General features: G+C 44.0%; 1 protein-coding gene across 6 annotated transcripts in view; it reads right to left on the reverse strand.

Moving 5' to 3' along the window:
* The window catches only part of SNX10 (sorting nexin 10), a 75,513-nt gene that overhangs the window by 25,023 nt on the left and 36,790 nt on the right, over positions 1-13,700 (reverse strand). For 5 of the 6 annotated variants that reach the window (XM_076006346.1, XM_076006347.1, XM_076006344.1 and 2 more), the window contains one exon: positions 3,676-3,722. In XM_076006346.1, coding sequence (XP_075862461.1) covers positions 3,676-3,699 — 24 coding nt within the window. In that variant the 5' untranslated portion in view covers positions 3,700-3,722. Of the gene's footprint in view, positions 1-3,675; positions 3,723-3,835; positions 3,857-13,700 lie in introns of those variants that run through there. The other variant, XM_012773349.3, reaches the window with a different exon arrangement.

A 13,700-nucleotide genomic window follows, 5' to 3' on the forward strand; every position in this document is an offset into this window, starting at 1 on the left:
ATCTAATTATTCTTATTAAAATATGTAACCATAATATTTTAATTGTAAATTAAAGCTGCATGCATGAATGAATCCGGATTCATTTTAATTTTACAATGGCCCAGTGCCAAGGCCTTTTTATGGGGAAGATCCATCAGCTCGGATACTGCTCTCCTGGGAATTCAAACCAATGTGCAAATGGAACATGTTTAACTAACAAGGGAGACTCTCACTCCTTCTTCTCCTCTCTCTAGATTTATTATGGTAATAAAGCTGTTTTAACAAGAGAGGCTGCATTTGATTCCTCACCCCCCAAATCTTAAAAAAAAAAAAAATTACTTCAAGGGTGGCACTACCAGTTAGGCAGAACCAAGATGTCATGCCTAGGCTGTATAAATCTTGAACAAAGATGGTAAATGGGTCTCAGATCACACGCCAACCTCATGAATAATCAGTAATGTCTGCTATGAGCACACACCCATTGCACCCTTGGTCTAGATTCCAGAACAATCCGTGATATTGCATTTGACCCTTACATATTCAAGTAGGTGGGACCCAAGTCATTTTCCGCTAAACAAGAACCAGCCACCAGGATACCGAAAAGCTCAAGCGACACCTCCTCTGCTTCTAACTGGCATTAACTACAGGGTGCTGTTGGGATAGGCAATGAGATAAAAATACCTTTTATAATTGAGGCTTTCAGAAGCCTCTTCTTAACTTCTAAGCTGAAGCCTGAAGGATAAGGAGAAGTTAGCGAGTCAACGCAGTGTGAGGGCTGGGGGAAGAGACTATTCTAGGCAGTGGGGAAAACATCTGTGAAAGTCCAGGGCATGAGAGTGCATAGAGCATTCAAGGCTCTAAAACAGGCTCTGAAATAAGGAGCGAGAAGTGCATGCACAAGGTCAGGGGTGGGAGGCAGGAAATAAATCTGGAGAAAAAAAGCAGGTTTGGATCCTGCAGGGCCCTAGAAACCACCTGCAGGTGTTTTGACTTTGTTCTAGGAGCCATGGATTAGAAGCCAGGAGATCATTCTGGCTACATGTGGAAAATGGATTGATGTCTGATGAACTGTAATACATTACGATACATCCAGAATATAGCTGTGCTGCGTTTATTTCTTGCTGACAGAGGCTAAAGTAAATTTTTGAACATTTTACCTCTTTCTACTTGCAGTATTTTTTCCTTTTCCATCGAAGGACTTTCCAGGTTAAAATTCCTTAATGTTATAACATTATTATATAATTAGTTATAAGAAAGGATCATTTCAAAGTCAATGGCATGCTTTCTTTATGTAGTTGGGTAAAATCTGTGTCTAGTTTTTATTCACTGAAATGAATTTATAATAGACACCAAGCCAACCAACCGAAAAAAAAAAAATGCCTCTTATAATTAGAAAAAAGCCTTTGTTGGCTTCACTGATAGGTAGTCCCCACTTCTACCCACCCTCACCAACAGAGAAACATTTAAAATGTGGCTTTGGAATGGTGCAGGTGGTGGGCATGGCCCCGCTGCCTTGGCACAGCCTGGCCGGCAGTGTCAGGCCAGCGCAGAGGTGTGGCGAGGAGTACACCTCACCCAAAGAAAGGTCTGACCTTTGCCCTTGGCTACTGGGAGGTGCCAGGAATGCCCTGATGGGAACATCTCTGTTTGCCTGGGGCTTTGGCCAGCGGACAGTCTAATGATGTGACTATGATGGAGACTCTGGGCCATGCTTGTGTCACTACTGACCTCCAGGGCACATGGAGACTAACGGTATCAGCGCAACCCCAGGAAGGGTGGAGACAAAAAGCCAGCCACATCGACAGTACGTGATTGAACCCCCATAAAAACTCTAGACACCACAGGTTCAGGCAGGCAAGCTGAACTACTGTGCACCATCACAACTCGATGCTGGGACAATACTCCATCCATGGCTCCCCGGGGAGAGGATGACCAGAAGCTCCGCATTCGGGCCCTCCCTGACTTAACCCTATGCATCTGCCTCCTCCTTTGGCTCGTTCTAATCTGTGTTCTTTCCCTGTAATAAACAGCATCTGGGAGTGTAAGAGCTGTTGGTGAGTTCTGTGAGTTTTCTCATGAATTACCGAACCTGAGGGTGGTTTTGGAAGCCCCTCAGATTTGCAATAGATGTTGGAAGTGAGAGCCATCCTGTGGGGACTGTGCCTGCAGCCTTACGGTTTAGTTAACTTCACGAAGCAGGTATAACCTGGAGCAAGCAGCTTGGACCCAGAACTGTTTGATACGAGATGGGGAAAAAACATGCCTGGTGTTGGTATTATGTAGGGTCACCTCTGGGGGTGGAAGGTAGGGGGACTGACTGGAAAGGGCACAGGGTACCTTCTGGGGTGCTGGTCTACACTTTGATGTGAGTGGTGGCTATGCAGGTGTATACATAAGTAAAAATCCATTGAGCCACACAGATAAGGGCACTGTATGCATTTTCCTATACATATTATAGCCCAGTTTTTAAAAGTTAAAAAACAAACCAAAAACACTGCCTTTGAAAATGGGGGAGCCCACCCTGTTATGAAAGGGTGGAAGTGGGCTGGACTCCTAAGGAGAACCTGAACCCAATGATAGGGCTGCAAGAAAGGATGTGAGACCCTGCAAAGGCATTTCTGGGTAGATTCTCTGACATGGATTGGTTAGTGCTCTCAACTCAGGTGAGGTGACTGTGTGATTTGTGTGTGCATGTACATGTGCACGTGTGTGTGCATGCATGTGAGTGTGCACACTTCCTAGACAGGCCCTGTGCTGCCTTCCCACTTCCTCAGGCTCACCAAGTGATGATGTGCACTGTGCCATAGCAGGCTGGGTAGGACAAGGAGTATATCCAAGGGAGGGACACTCAGAGCCTGGCAGTTGTCCCACCCTCCTCCCCCGCTGTCAGACAGAAGCTCAGTAAGCCAGGCTGCAGTCAGGACAGTATGAAATCAAGCCCAGAGATCCAAGAGGCAATGGAGGGCAAAAGTGAAACTAACAGCAGGGCATTCCCCTGGGTTTTTACCCAAAGGTGAAAGAATTCAGGGATGATGCAATGGAGTAGAAAACCAAGAAAGCCGACCAGAGGGAGCCCATTCAAAGCACAGGTGGGGCCGGGCGCGGTGGCTCACGCCTGTAATCCTAGCACTCTGGGAGGCCGAGGCGGGCGGATTGCTCAAGGTCAGGAGTTCAAAACCAGCCTGAGCGAGACCCCGTCTCTACCATAAAAATAGAAAGAAATTAATTGGCCAACTAATATATATAATATAAAATCAGCCGGGCATGGTGGCTCGTGCCTGTAGTCCCAGCTACTCGGGAGGCTGAGGCAGGAGGATTGCTTGAGCCCAGGAGTTTGAGGTTGCTGTGAGCTAGGCTGACGCCATGGCACTCACTCTAGCCTAGGCAAGAAAGCGAGACTCTGTCTCAAAAAAAAAAAAAAAAAAGCACAGGTGGGAGGCAGAGCCTGGGAAAATTCTGAGTCATGGGGGAAAATACTCAGTATGAGCAGTGGTGGGAGAGCATGACACAGCTCAGTCATGGGAGCCAGGAGGTGAAGGCCACAGGTGCACCAGCAGTGGGACTGGGCATGGGCGGTGGGCATCCTGCTCTTTGATTAGCCCTCCTCTAGGATGGCTTTACGGTTAGTGAATGAAGAGCTAACCTGTGTAAGCCAAAACACATGGGTCATTTGTGTTTGGAATTGTGCTGACATACCTCTTTCTGTTGTTCCGGAAACATCTTCAGCACAGGACACGATCAATCTGAAAAATAAGATATCCACAGTAGGTGATTTGGAAGCTCCAAACAGACGCCCTCACAACCCCCTACCCAAACCCCTGTGAGAAAGCCGCCCCCCAGTCCCTGACAGGTGAACCTCTGTCCCTCCCTGGCTCCCAGCCACTGCTGGCGGGACCAAGGTGAACGTCGTCCGCGCTGGGGATGGGGAGTCTGGACCACGGCGAGTCCACGGCAGCTGGATGACGACAAGCTCTCAAACTGCAAGGCTTAGAGAGTCAGAGCAGCCCTGAGCGTGGGGGATGCCGGGAGGCAGCAGGAAAGGAGGAGGAATGGAAACGACACCCACAGAGATCCGCCACTAGGAGCAGCCCTGGTGGTTGTACCAGAAACTCAGACCTTCAAGGATGAGGTCATCCTGTGACATTTAAACTACTGCTGAGGTCAGCTGAGAAATGGTGTGGCCCAAAGAGGGGGGATGTCAGGACCCGCTTCAGACCCTGCAGTCAGTGCAGCCAGCCTGTCGCTTGATCCCAGGCCATGCATGTCCCCGGGTTGTCTATTGTTCTTTAAACCCATTAGTTACATAAGCTCATTGGAGTTAACACCTGCTCCCACACCAAAAAAAAAAAAAATTAACATTCCCTGTTTCTACCCACACACATGTATTCTTACAACTGAAAGGTGACTATGACCGCAGGTTCACTATTTGCTTGTATTTTAATATCTTATGTCTGAACCCATTTTCTAGATACATATTCTCACCCACAAATATGTCCAGATTTTCTACTAATATCCTTGGCACTTTAGGGAACACAAGAAGCAGGAACACAAGCTCCAGCCTCTGGTCCCATCTGCAGTCACTGACAACGTGACTTCATAACTATGAAGTGGAAAAGGAACGACAGGGCGCCCTGTTAGAAGAAGGGAAGATCAGACAACACAGATGAACCTGGAGGACGCCATGCTAAGTGAAATAAGCCGCCCCGAGAAGATGAATACTGTACGATTCCACTTATATGAAGGATCTGGGGTAGTCAAATTCAGAGACAGAAAGAAAAGAACGGTGGCTTGCCAAGGGCTGGAGGGAGAGAGGGAAGGAGAGTTGTTCAGTGGGTACAGAGTCTCGGTTGTGCAAGATGGAAAGCGTTCCGGAGACTGGACGCACAGCAATGTGAACGGACTCAACACAACTGAAACAGTACACAGCACACAGAAATGGCTGAGATGGTAAATTTAATGGCTATGTGCATTTTACCCCAATTTTTAAAATTTTTTTTTAAAAAATGGACTAAGCTGGGGAAGGGGGGCTTTACTGAGAAAGTGAGACTTCAGCTGAGGCATAAAAGAATAATGTGGGTTAGCCAGTAAAGCGAAAGGACGAAGACACTCTAAGCAGAGGGCCTGGCGCGTGCGCAGGGGCGGAGGCCAGGAGGAGCAGCTCAAGAGCCCCGGTAATCCCTGGATCCCTGCCTCGGATCCAAGGTCGCCGTGGCTTCCATCATCTTGGGATCTGGTATGTTCCCTGCACACACCACGTGGCTGCACACAGCCAGACCTCTGCCCTCACACCTTCACCCTTTCCAGACACCAGCAAGCCTCCTCTCCTCCCCACTGTTCTTCAGAGAAAGCACTCCTCTCCTGCCCTGCTCTCTGCCCCGCCACACAACAGTGTACAGTCTCCTGTCAATTTTCTGTTCTTTTTTTTTTTTTGGAAACAGAGTCTCATTCTGTTGCCCAGGCTAGAGTGCCAAGGCGTCAGCCTCGCTCACAGCAACCTCAAACTCCTAGGCTCAGGCGATCCTCCTGCCTCAGCCTCCTGAGTTTCTGAGACTACAGGTGCACACTAGGACACCCAGCTAATTTTTCTATTTTCAGTAGAGACAAGGTCTCACTCTTGCTCTCAAACTCCTGAGCTCAAGTGATCCTCCCACCTCGGCCCTGTTAATGTTAACCTCACTGGCATCATATCTGTATACTCTGTCTCTCCCCTTTGACTGAATTTCTCCAACAAAGCATATCTGTGTTTTCTTGTATAACTGAAGTTCATAACTACCCTGTGAGGAGATCTGCATATCCTCACTTCACAGGGAAGAAAATGGAAGGTCAGAGGGATTCAGTTGTGTGAGGTAAACAAGGAGTGAAAAAGTGAGATAGTGTAAATTCAATTACCAGTCTGCTTCTCAACACTGTCATTCCAATACCTAAGGCTGCCCCTGAGAATGTGATAGGGACAAAATGTTTCACGGTTAGGGTCATAATTCTACCCAAAGGGCTTGAGATTTTCCCACCCGGGCAGAAGGACTCTGTAGTTCTAATAGGGAGTTGATAATTAGCCTGAAGATGCTATAGAGCAAGTCAATTTATGAAATCAGGAAACTATGAAAAGTTTAAACCAGGTTCCAAAACATAACAACAAACCACCACAGTCAACCTTTAATAGTTTAAATGAGAACAGTGAGATTGGGGGGAGAAGGGGAGACCAGAGACACTTTCATTTTTAAAACTCTATCCACTTCCATATTGTTTGAATTTTTCTTGTGAACACATATTAATTTTATACTTTTAAAGTAATAATTATTTAAAATAAGTTATGTACCATAATGCTATCAGAAGAAATACTGATTCTAACATAAATTATGGATGATTTTTATTTCATATGAAATAAACAGCAGATTCAAATATATGAAGAGATACCACCTCTATAAACAAGAGAAAGTGTCAACTGGTACTAGACCATGCCATGGCATTCACTGGTGGAAAGAAGGAAATTAAATGATAGCACAATTGTAGGGTTTGAGATAAAAGGTCAATCGTCTATAATCTAGCAAGCCAAAGCTGCCCATCAGAAACTGTCCCCTGACAAAACTATTGCCCTTTAGGTCGGTTGTACAATTTTAGATCTGTTTACATTCCCAATTTTCCCAGACGAGTCTATATGTCTATCATAATAATGTACATAGAGAATTCTTGTCTCCGTGAAAGAGTTTTACGCCAACAAGTATGGTGGTCTACCTCCCAGCGACTACGGCTAGGCTGTCTCTGGGGTACTGTATCTCCCCTCCACCACTGAGGAACTACATCGACCTGGATGGTCACCATTCTCTTCCCCTCTTACCTACACTGCAAGAATTATTAAATCTCCCAGCTATATCAAACAACAGGGATGATTTCTCAAACCTGCTTGCCACGTTACAGTTGGATACACACAGATGACAGATACAGGGGTTGTCCCCTCACTGGGACACATGGCAGTTCTGAAGACTCATCTAAGAGACTCGATGTGTCTCTGCACAACTGCACCACTGCCTGAGAGCAGGATACACAGGTCTGCCAAATCCAAGATCTTCAGCCGAAAATTGCCTCTATTTTCTATCTTGGAATATTTTTTTCTATAAAATGCACAATGTCTGTGAAGCAAGGAAATATTTGCCGACCCTAGAGAGCTGGGGTGGGCAAACCTTTTCTATAAAGGGCCAAATGGGAAATATTTGAGGCTTTGTGGGCCACAGGTCTCTGCAATACCCACTCAAGTCTGCAATGTCTAGTGAGAAGGCACTCGCAGATGATGCCTAATTGAATGAACATGGCTGGCTTCCAATAAAACTTTATTTACAAAAAGTGGCAGCAGTCGTGTGCAGACCTCTGCTCTATAGCAAGCGAGTATTGTGCCTTCGATACTAAACCTTAATAAAGCCCTTTCTGAGATCAACAGAAAGAAACATGCTAAGCTTGGTCGATAGCCTATGGGCACTCTCTTCTCTGCAAGGAAACTACTGACAGAAAGTGTATGGACTATATATATGAGCACAGTGAGAAATGACCTTTCAAACGTTTTTTCAAACGATAACATATTTTTCAAACTTTTTCTTATTTTTCAAATAAGTAATAACAAGTATGGTTTACAAAATTCTTTAAAATAAAAAATGGGGCCGGGCGTGGTGGCTCACGCCTGTAATCCTAGCTCTCTGGGAGGCCGAGGCGGGCGGATTGCTCAAGGTCAGGAGTTCAAAACCAGCCTGAGCAAGAGCGAGACCCCGTCTCTACTATAAATAGAAAGAAATTAATTGGCCAACTGATATATATATATATAAAAAAAAATTAGCCGGGCATGGTGGTGCATGCCTATAGTCCCAGCTACTCGGGAGGCTGAGGCAGGAGGATCGCTTGGGCCCAGGAGTTTGAGGTTGCTGTGAGCTAGGCTGACGCCACGGCACTCACTCTAGCCTGGACAACAAAGCGAGACTCTGTCTCAATCAATCAATCAATCAATAAATAAATAAATAAATAAATAAAATAAAAAATGGCAAAGGCTTTATTATCTAAACCACAAGGGGTTTTTCAGCCTAAGTCCCGTTACTTGTTGCACAGACAGCCAATTACTGAGATGACAAGGACAAAGAATAAAGGAAGTTTTAATACAAAGGACATCTTGTGAGGAGAACAAGATGTTCTCAAATCCGTCTGCTTCAAATCCGTCTATGCCACTAGTGGAGAGGCCGGGCTTTGTATGGAAGGGCTGTGTGCACTGGGGTAGGTAGTGGTGTAATTAACAAGGGACTACGGGCACTGGGGCAGGTTGTAGAGGATGGTGAGTCTCGGCATCAGGAACTCTGCCTAGGAACCTTCAGAATCTCAGCTCCTCGTCTTGCAGAAATGCCCCCATTTCTGGGAAACAACTCAGAAAGGTCAAGAGTTGACCTACTGACCTGAGAATCTAAACCAGGACAGGGAAGGGATTATAAAAAACACATAAAGGTTATTGAAATTTGTTCATAGAGCCAGTTACAGCCTTTTCATGAATCACTAATAAAAGCTAATTATATTTTTAAACTAAATTTGTTGTAACTTTGTCTTTTGACAAGATCAAACTCAACAACAAAATAAAAACCAAATAACCTGATTAAAAAATGGGCAAAGGACTTGATAGACATTTCTCCAGAGATGTTATATAAATGGTCAACAAGAACATGAAAATACACTCAACATCACTAATCAGTACACAAATGTAAATCAAAACCACAATGTGAACCAACCTCAAACCCATTAGAATAGCTACTTAAAAAAAAAAAGTGTTGGTGAGGATATGGAGAAATTGGAACTCTTGTGCTGGTGGGAATGCAAAATCGTGAATGAAGACCATCTTTTTTCTGATTAAAAAAAAAAGGCAAACGACCAACTAAAATAAAATGGTACACATGCTATAGAAAACTGGATAGCAGTTCCTCAAAAAATTAAAAACAGTATTGTTAAGTGATTTTTTAAAATATGTATTTATTATTCATTTAAGAACTGGAGCCTATGACAAAGTTAACAGTGGTCATTTCTGAATGGTAGGATTATGACTGATTTTCACTTCCTTCTTTTCTATATATTTTTAAAAGATTATGATGCAATTATTACTTTTAAACTAAAAAAAAAAGGCACATTTTTAAAAAGAAAGTAAAACCCAAAGTGCTCAAGTACTTTTTATTATTCCTCTCTCAAAAAAACGAACAGCTAAGTTAATTTCGCTCTTGATGTGTTTCACTTCCTCCCACAATGTTCAGCTATTTTTCTATTTAAATTTTAAAAATCACTGGCTTTTACTTTCAGCTCTCAAGGAGAGTCCATCAGCGAGTTTATTTCAAATTCAAGATTTAGTTGAGTGCCAGGTTTTCTCATATCTACTCGATAGCAGATGTGACCTACGCCCTTTGCAGGCCACTAGGCACGGCTGTGGCAGTGCCAGAGCCCTCCCAGATCTCTCCTGCGGCAGCTCTATAGGTGAGCTATTTTTGTAACCCTCCCCAGACACAGGTGACTACATCAAGGATGGGCGTCAGACTCCAGGGAAGCCAATCCACAGGCTTGCAGGTGGCTAAGGCACAGCCTGGCACAAAAAGAAGAAAGGGCTGGGCAATGGCTCCCTCCTAGTATCTGAACTTAAAAACACCGTGAGACTCGGCAGCTCTTTCAGAACTGAGGATGGAAAGTGATGAAACAGAAATTGGAGAGATAATGCTGTCGCAGCTGGAGTTCTGAGGGACCAGAGGTTATACATGATGCAGGTAAAAGATATTAAAGACCAAAGAAATTGGCCCCCAGAAAAGCTGAATTATAGGAGTCGGCTTCAGTTGCTAAAGTCCACAGGGCTGCGTGGGGCCAGCCCAGCACCCAAAGATCTCACTTTACCAGTGGCTCCAGTGTCCAGCATCTCCTGGGCTCTGACGCACAGTGGTCCTTGAGGGAAACCCCAATTTGTGCAATCGAAAAAATTGACTGTTGTGGAAACCACAAGGGGATTCCAGCCTCGGCCCAGTTGCTCCTTGAACTAAGATCCAATTAATGAGACAATGAGGATTGCCAAGGACGAAAGGAATTTTTTTTTTTTTTCCTGAGGCATTGTCTCATTCTGTGGCCCAGGCCAGAGTGCCATGGCATTAGCCTAGCTCACAGCAACCTCAAACTCCTGGGCTCAAGGGATCCTCCTGCCTTGATGTCCCGAGTAGTTGGGACTATAGCACCATGCCTGTTTACTTTTTCTATTTTATATAGGGTCTTGCTATATTGCTGAAGCTGGTCTTGAACTCCTGGCCTCAAGCAGTCCTCCTTCCTTGACCTCCCGGAGTGCTAGGATTATAGGCGTGAGCCATGGCAACTGCCAGAAAGGAATTTTGAATATGACAGACAACAGATGTCTTGTCATCTTGTTGGGGAGAATGTGAGAAGCTGCCTCAAATCCAGAGACCTTGGGCTTTTAAAGGAGCAGCCATGTGCCTTGGGGCAGGTTGTGGGGGGATGGCCAACCTTGGTTTCAGGATTTCTGCCCTGGGGCCTTTTGAATCTCAGCTCTTTCATCTTGCAGAAAATCCACCATTCCTGGTAAACAACTCAAAAGGTCAAAAGTTAGTTAAGGGAAAGGATTATTAAAAAATAGATAGGGGTCATTGAAATTGTTCATAGAGTGGTTGCACAACGAAAAAGGAAAAGAAAGTAGAGCTGCACCAAAACACCTAAGCTGGGCTGAACTGGGCAGCCATGCGCGTTGGGGAAAGGTCTGCAATACACGCAGAATCATCTCCAAACCAGACCCACACTGTCTCCCTCAGTCCCAGCTTAGAACTGAAAGAAGACAAACTAAGATGGAAAAACAAGCAGAACTCCGAAATTCAGCTAAAGTCAGAAATACAAATAAAATTGCATTTAAGTTTCTCCACCATTTATCACAAAAGAAAAGAATAAAGAGGATATAACATTTCTTTTTTTAAGGCTTATTAGCGGTGTAAAAAAATACCGGCGAGGGAAAAATACTGGTGAGGGTTCATAGGACACAAATCCATGAAACTACTAATTTGCTAATCTCTACAACAAATGAATTCCATTTATGGTCATAAACATGATGGTAGGCCAAATTTAGGGTTTAAAATCCGGGAATAACAAAAAAAAAACTATAGAATTTTAACCTCACATTTATTTTTGTGTGAGAACCAAACTCTGATCTTTTTGTTTTGCCCAAATTCCTTTCTAAGGGGGCCTCATGAGTCATGCCTATGAATGACAAAGTCTCACTAAACAGGTTTTATTAACCCAACATAATGTGGCTTACTTCCCAACTTGATTCCAGTATAGCATCACATGACAGATAGAAGATCCTTATCTTAACTCCTTTCTGCTAACTCTTGGTCTTTTAGACAAAGCCTAACTTTTTCAGCCAACTGTCAGCTAAAGAATCCCTAAACCCACCTATGATTCCGTAAGCCCCCGGATTTGAGATGTCCCACCTTTTCCAGCCAAACCAAAGTATGCCTTCCACGTACTGATTTATGACTTTACCTGTAATTCCTGTGTCCCCGAAATGTAGAAAACCAAACTGTAACCCAACCACAGCAAGTCCTTGGGTGTGGCTCCAGGCCACAGTCCTCAAATTTAGCTCAGGATAAATCTCTTTAAATTATTTTAGAGTTTGCCTTCTTTTCCCTTGACAAGTGTCATTTAGGAAAAGTGCTACCTTAGACTTGCAGATGCTTGGGACATAACTGCCCGTGCATGTCAGGCCTGACTTCAACTCCCTTCCTGCTCACACTAAGGAGAGCCACCACCGTTACTAGAACAAACAGAATAGAAGGAAAGAAGCCACAAAAAGTAGATAGAGGAGAGGGGAACTGACCACTGGAGCAGGCACATGAGTAATAGGACTTCCTAACTTGTATTGTGACATCCTCTCTCCTCAAAAACTGCCCCAACCTCCCAGATCGAATCCAAAAGTGTTTTTTCCCACTGCTAACTTCTCTGTTTATGCTACCAAAGTTCTCTTAATTAGTGACCGGTTTGGGCTAAATAATTTTACTCTTTTGGAAAGGTAGATAAAGCTCAGAAGTTGGAGAGGTGGTATTAGTAATTCAAATATTAGTGTGAGTTAGTCCAATGGGATTGCCTTCCTATTAACTGAGAGCTAGCTTTAACTGCTCACTCCCCAGCACCTCCTCCCTCTTCCCCGCCCCAACAGGATTCTGATCAGGATGGAAAAGAGGGAACCATTTGTAGCTGGGTGCATGGAGTTCTTTGCAGGAGGGTGTATCCTGCCCCAGGATGGTGAGACCTGAAACACAGCCTCCTGAAGGACAGCACAAAGTGCCCTGGCCTCTGTCCTGCCAACAACCGAGAAGATGGTTTTTCAATTCTACTCACTCAACCTCTTCACCTGGTAAGAAGACTTTGCAGAAGTACTATCACAACTTCCCATCAAAGTGCTATCTGAATGATAGCATTAAAAGAATAAAATACCTAGGATTATATTTAACAAAATATATTACTCTGAAAACTGGAAAACATTGTTGAAAGAAATTAAAGGAGTCTAAATAAATGGAAAAACACCCTACGTTCATGGATTGGAAAACTTAACATTGTTAAAATGACAATACTGCCCAAACTGATCTACAGATTTGATGCTACTGCTATCAGAATCCCAGCTGACCTCTTTGTACAAATTGACAAGCCAATTTTAAAATTGATAGGAATTTCAAGAGACCCAAAATAGCCAAACAATCCTGAAAAAGAAGAACAAAGTAGGAGGACTAGGACTGCTACATCCCAATTTCAAAACTTACCACAAAGCTGCAGTATTTCATGCAGGGTGGTATTGGCACAAGGATAAAACAATAGATCAATGGAATAGAATGAAGAGTCCAGAAACAAACCCAGCCCCACTGATTGTCAACTGATTTTCAACAAGGGTGTCAAAACCACTCAATGGAGAAAGAATGGTCTTTCAACAAATGGGACTGAGACAAGTGGATGCCACATGCAAAAGAATGAAGTTGGACTCCTACCTTACATCATATACCAGGAGGTTTTTGGTTTTGAGTTTTGGGGGATGGTTTGTTTTGTCTCTTTATTTTGTTTTGTTTTGTTTTGGAGACAGAGTCTTGCTCTGTCGCCCCTGCTAGAGTGCAGTGGCATCATTGTAGCTCACAACAACCTGAAACTCCTGGACTCAAGTGATTCTTCTGCCTCAGCCTCCTGAGTAGCAGGGACTACAGGCACACAGCACCACACCCAGCTAATTTTTCTATTTTTTTTTAGAGACAGGTCTCACTCTTGTTCAGGCTGGTCTCAAACTCCTGAGCTCAAGCGATCCTCCCTCCACAGCCTCCCAGAGTGCTAGAATTACAGGTGTGAGCTGCAGTGCCCAACCAAGCCCAGGAGTTTTTGAGGTTGCAGTGAACTATGATAATGCCACTTGCACTCTACCTGGGGTGACAGAACGAGACTGTCAGAAAAGAAAAGAAAAAAGAGAAGAGTCAAATAATAAAGAATGTTGGCAAGAAGATAGAGAAATCAGAACCTTCATACATAACTGTAGAAATGTAAAATGGTGCAGCCACTTTGGAAAACAATCTGGCAGTTTCTCAAATGATTCAATATAAAGTTATCATTTGATTTAGCAACTCCTAGGTATATATCCAAGAGAAATGAAAACTTGACCACATGAATATTCACAGCAGCATAATTAATAACAGCCA

The sequence above is a fragment of the Microcebus murinus genome, chromosome 9 (genome assembly GCF_040939455.1).
Source record: "Microcebus murinus isolate Inina chromosome 9, M.murinus_Inina_mat1.0, whole genome shotgun sequence".
Classification (NCBI taxonomy): domain Eukaryota; kingdom Metazoa; phylum Chordata; class Mammalia; order Primates; family Cheirogaleidae; genus Microcebus; species Microcebus murinus.